Below are 5,000 nucleotides of genomic sequence, written 5' to 3' on the forward strand. Positions count from 1 at the left end.
CTTTCTCTCTCTCTCTCTCTTTCTTTCCCACACACACATACAAAAACATACACACACTCACTCTCTCTCCATCTTTGTCACACACACACACACACACACACACACACACACACACACACCTGCATTCAGTCTCTCCTCCCATTGCTAGATCAATCATTAATTTTTCATCCAACCTCAAATCAGTCAGTCATTCATTGGCACCCATCAGTCTTTGCATCTTTTTTTTGTTGAACTGATCAGGTGTTCTGTCTCGCAACACTCGCCGCAACAACTCACCTCTACCGATCCCTCTCTCATGGTGACGTCCCCGCATGCGGCCTCGACCGTTGCCAAGGTGATGGCGGCTAAAACCTCCGCCATACTGCCGCAGGCTCAGGCGGTGGCCCTGAACTTGACCGTGACCTTGACCGCGGCCTTGACCCGCAGGTCTGAACCCCGGGGATCGGCGCGACCCCTGGTGGTGGCGGCGGAGCTCGTCTCGCAGGCGCTGCATCATTTCCTGGTGAGGGATTCTGACCGGGGGGAAAAAAAGTATGGTCAGGTTACGGGCGTCCGAAATGTGGTTTGGTTGTCTGAAATGTTTAGTTTTCTGTCCTTCCTTCCTCCCTTTCTTTCCTTCTTTCTTTCTTCCGTCTAGAAAAGCTCAAAACCTCTTGACTGCATTGGGACGTAGCGCTAACGTCCATGGTGACGTCACTGATGGCATTATCAAAAGAAGGGAAATGACTCTGGAAGGCTGAAAACTCACACATTCTAATCTAGAGTAGTATATCTTCAGTTCATTTTCCTCAGTGTTTGGCTGATTGTTCTGGATATTGTTTTAGGGCATGTTGTTCTGTTGTTCTGGATATTGATTTCGGACATGTTGTTCTGGATACTGATTTCGGACATGTTGTTATGGACACTGATTAAGACTTGAAACACCTCTTTATACTCTTTTTTTTTCCCCGGAAGTCACTGCTACTTAATCATTGCTCAGTCAGGCAAAACGGTTCAGATCTCTTAAGATTGTTGAAGATAATCTAAACTATCAAGCCCTATGCTGCAGTATGCTTGACGTCCTCAAAAACAAAACTAACTAACTGAATAGATAGATAGATAAATCAATAAATGATAAACAAACAAACAAATAAATAAATACCAAATAGCAACGCATCATTTCCATCCAATAATGTTCTACAAGCTAAAGCAACAGAAACAACAACAACAAACAACAGCATATATATTTGTACGCATGTTAAACGCTTTCAATCTGAGTTCTATTTGAGCGGGAGTGCTGAATATATGTTCCTTCTTCCCCTTCTTCTTCTCAGTATTTTCATCATTCTTACCATTCTTATTCTTCTTGTTATATATCATCATCATCATCTTCATCATTTCATCATCATCATCACCACCACCACCACAACCACCACCACGATCAGCTCTTTTTTTTATCATCGTTATCATCATCATGAGTATTTTATTATTTCTATCATAATCATGACAACAAAATAAAGTATTTTTGAAACAATATTAACTTTAATATCGTTATCATGGTCATCATAATTAGTTGTGTTAGTAGTAGCAGCAGCAGAAAAAGCAGCAGTAGTAGCAACAACAGTAACAGTACCAGTAGTAGTAGTAGTAGTAGCAGTAGCAGCATCACCACCACCAGTAGTAGCAGCAACAGCAGTAGCAGTAACACAGTGGTAGCAGTAGGACATAACTCCTCACCTTCTTCGTTCGCAGTGGGCTGCAACTCCCACGTTCACTCATACGCACACAAGAGGGCTTTTTACGTGTATGACCGTTTTCACCCCGCCATGTAGGCAGCCATACTCCGTTTCCGGGTGATGGGGGGCGGGGGGAGGGATGCATGCTGGGTATGTTCTTGTTTCCGTAACCCACCGAACTCACCTTCTAAAGTTCGGCTCTTCAGGCTTGGTCCTGCTCCCTTGCTCCATTCGGTTCGTTCCGCGAGCTCCAGCACCGTGGCTTCCATATCCCGTCGCTCCCAAGCGCTGTCGCCGGCTTAGTCCGAGGTGGTGGCGCCCGCGTCGGTGATGGCCGGGCCGGCGGCCCAGGGAGCGGTGATGCGGGCGGGCGTCGCCACTGAACGCGCCCAGCGTCACCGCCGCGTCGTGGCGTCCCGAGCCGATGCCGTTGTACCGGAGGTGGTGTGGTCTGCCGCGCGATCCTTCTCTGGCGCTTCCGTGGCGACCGCGCGCCAGCACCGCTGGTGAAACAGGTTGTTAGAACGATGATAGACAGACAGATAGGCAGTTTAGTTAGAATGAGCGAAAGGTATTTTGATGGGTAGATGGGCAGACAGATAGATACATACATACATACAGACAGACATACATACATAGCACCATGTGCCAGCACTGCTGGTAACAGGTAGTTAGAATGATGACACATTGATAGATAGATACAGACAGATAGATAGGTAAATAGATCGACAGATGGATTGACAGACAGACAGATAGACAGATAGACAGACACAGACAGATAGATAGATAGTGGTAGCAGCAGCAGCAGTAGTAGTTGCAGTAAAAACAAAATAAAATAAAACAACATACACTAAATAAAACAAAAGAGGCTAGGCCTTCATGACTCACTTGTGATACATTTAAAAAATGATAATAATAAAATAAATAAATATCTTAATCATTGAAATGTGTTCTGTATAATTTGTAATTATAAAGCTTCGGGACGGAAAGAAAGGCATGAGAGCAGATTCGAACCAAGCATGTTCGGGTGGAAAGAAATTGTCTTAGTCACAGCGCTATTGCGGATCTACCAGTGATGTTCAAATATTAACATTTAAGTATGCTTTTTTTTACGCATGATAAATCGATTGTAGTATTAGAAGTGATGACGCTGTTTAAATCATATAATTTTGGTATATCTCGGGCATTTAAGAAATTATCTAAAGTCCGCTGCCGCTGCCTTAAGCACCCTGCAACAGTTAGTCATTTTCTCTGGATCTAGATAGATGTTTGACAGGTTTAGTTACACTCACCAGGAAACTATGACACAGTCGATTCGATTTCTGTTTTATGCTCATTGTAGTTCATTCAGTATCCACTTTAAAATACTGATATGCAGTGAACACGATGATGATGTAGTTAGTGTCACTGCAGGTGTTCTGTGCAGAATTTATGTTTCTATTCTTTTAATTGCAAACAAGAAAAAAAACGAGACCTGCACAGACCAGCCTAGACAAGGCTGACCGAAACCCAGAGAAACGGTCAATTCAGTTTTTCTTCTTTATGTTCATTGTAGTCAATTCAGTGTCCACATTAGAATATTCATATACAGTAAACACGTCGATGGTGTATTTTGTGTCACTGTTTGTCTTCTGTCCAGAATTTGTATTTCTTCTTCTTCTTCTTAATTGCGAACAAGAACGAGGTCATGCTGTCTCCTTACCAAGCATTACCAATGTTCCGGCAACTGACAAGCAGTAATATGATATTTTCGGAATCTGGAACAAGCCTCAACAAAATAAGTCATTGATAATCCGGAAATACGGCTTAATTCGGGAAGCTAACAACCTATATTGGTAAGACTGTGAAGATTTTTTTCCCCCTGTAATGTTTAAGCCAAATTTGGTATTGGCAGACAAAGTATTTCCAGAGAACCATGAACACACAGATATACATAAACACACAGACACAGACACAGACACAACCGAACAACTGTATACAACATAGATTCACCTTGTTTACAAAAGTGAGTCAATAAAAATACTGATGGTGCTACTGTGCGCGCGCGCGCGTGTGTGTGTGTCCGACATGCCTGTATTACCATGCATACATTTATCATAAAACTGATGTGTGTGTGTGTGTGTGTGTGTGTGTGTGTGTGTGTGTGTGTGTGTGTGTGTGTGTGTGTGTGTGTGTGTGTGTGTGTGTGTGTGTCCGACATGCCTGTATTCACATGCATACATTTATCATAAAACTAATGTGTGTGTGTGTGTGTGTGTGTGCGTGGCCTAGTTCGCTGTTTTGGGGGTGCTGGTTGTTCATGTGATGGTTTTGGCGTTTTTTTCTGTGTTTGTGATTTTATGTGGTGTTTTTTTTTGTTTTTTTTGTGATTGTTTTGTATTTTTAAATAAAGGAGTATAATATTTGGTCATGTTTCTGCTTTTGGGTATGCGTGTTCACATGGAATGGTTTTGGCGATTGTTTTTACATGTGTTTGTGATTTTTATGTAGAGTGTTTCTTTTATGTTATATTTTACTCGTGGAATGTGCCAAGAGCATTATTGTATTTTAATGAAAGGCACAGTATAAATAAATTATCGTTGTCATCGTTATGCTGCTATTGTTGGTATTGGTATTAGTAATAATATTTCATTTTCATTAATATCAATGATGATTATGATCACGATAATGATAGTAATGATGACTACAACAACAACGATCATCATCATCATCATCATGGTCATCATCATCGCGATCATCATCATAAAGGCATTGATATAGCGATGAATCTCAGTTGTGCGGAGATACATCAAAGTATCTACACACTAGTCTTTCACATGCACACACACAGCTTTAGTTTCAGAGGGATGAAAAATAACATTTACAATTTCAGTTTCAGTTTCTCAAAGAAGTGTCACTGGGTTCGGACAAATCCATATACGCTACACCACATCTTCTGCTCAGATGCCTGACCATTAGCATAACCCAACGAGCTCGGTGGGGCCTTGAGTACATGCATAATATACTTGTGTACCTATCAGAGTGGATTTCTTCTCCAGAATTTTGCCAGAGGGCAACGATCTCCGTCGTTGCGATGGGTTCTTTTTCAGTGCGCCAAGTGCGTGTGGCAAACTCGACCTCGGTTTATCGTCTCATCCGAATGACAAGATGCTAAGAAAGAGATAGCTGAGTGCAGCGATTAACTTTGACGAATGGGTAGAGATCTTTTTTTCAAGTGTTCGGTTTACAGGCAGAGAAAATTTATTTTGAAGAATGAATAGATAATAATAATAATGATAAGTAGTA

At 41.9% G+C, this 5,000-nt stretch overlaps 1 protein-coding gene across 1 annotated transcript in view; it reads right to left on the minus strand.

The window, feature by feature from the left end:
* The window catches only part of LOC143302234 (uncharacterized), a 16,350-nt gene that overhangs the window by 3,172 nt on the left and 8,178 nt on the right, over nucleotides 1–5,000 (minus strand). The window contains exons 2-3 of the mRNA XM_076616813.1: nucleotides 1,900–2,218; nucleotides 277–512 (exon numbers count right to left, since the gene is read on the minus strand). Coding sequence (XP_076472928.1) covers nucleotides 277–512; nucleotides 1,900–2,218 — 555 coding nt within the window. The remainder of the gene's footprint in view (nucleotides 1–276; nucleotides 513–1,899; nucleotides 2,219–5,000) is intronic.

The sequence above is a fragment of the Babylonia areolata genome, chromosome 29 (genome assembly GCF_041734735.1).
Source record: "Babylonia areolata isolate BAREFJ2019XMU chromosome 29, ASM4173473v1, whole genome shotgun sequence".
Taxonomy (NCBI): domain Eukaryota; kingdom Metazoa; phylum Mollusca; class Gastropoda; order Neogastropoda; family Buccinidae; genus Babylonia; species Babylonia areolata.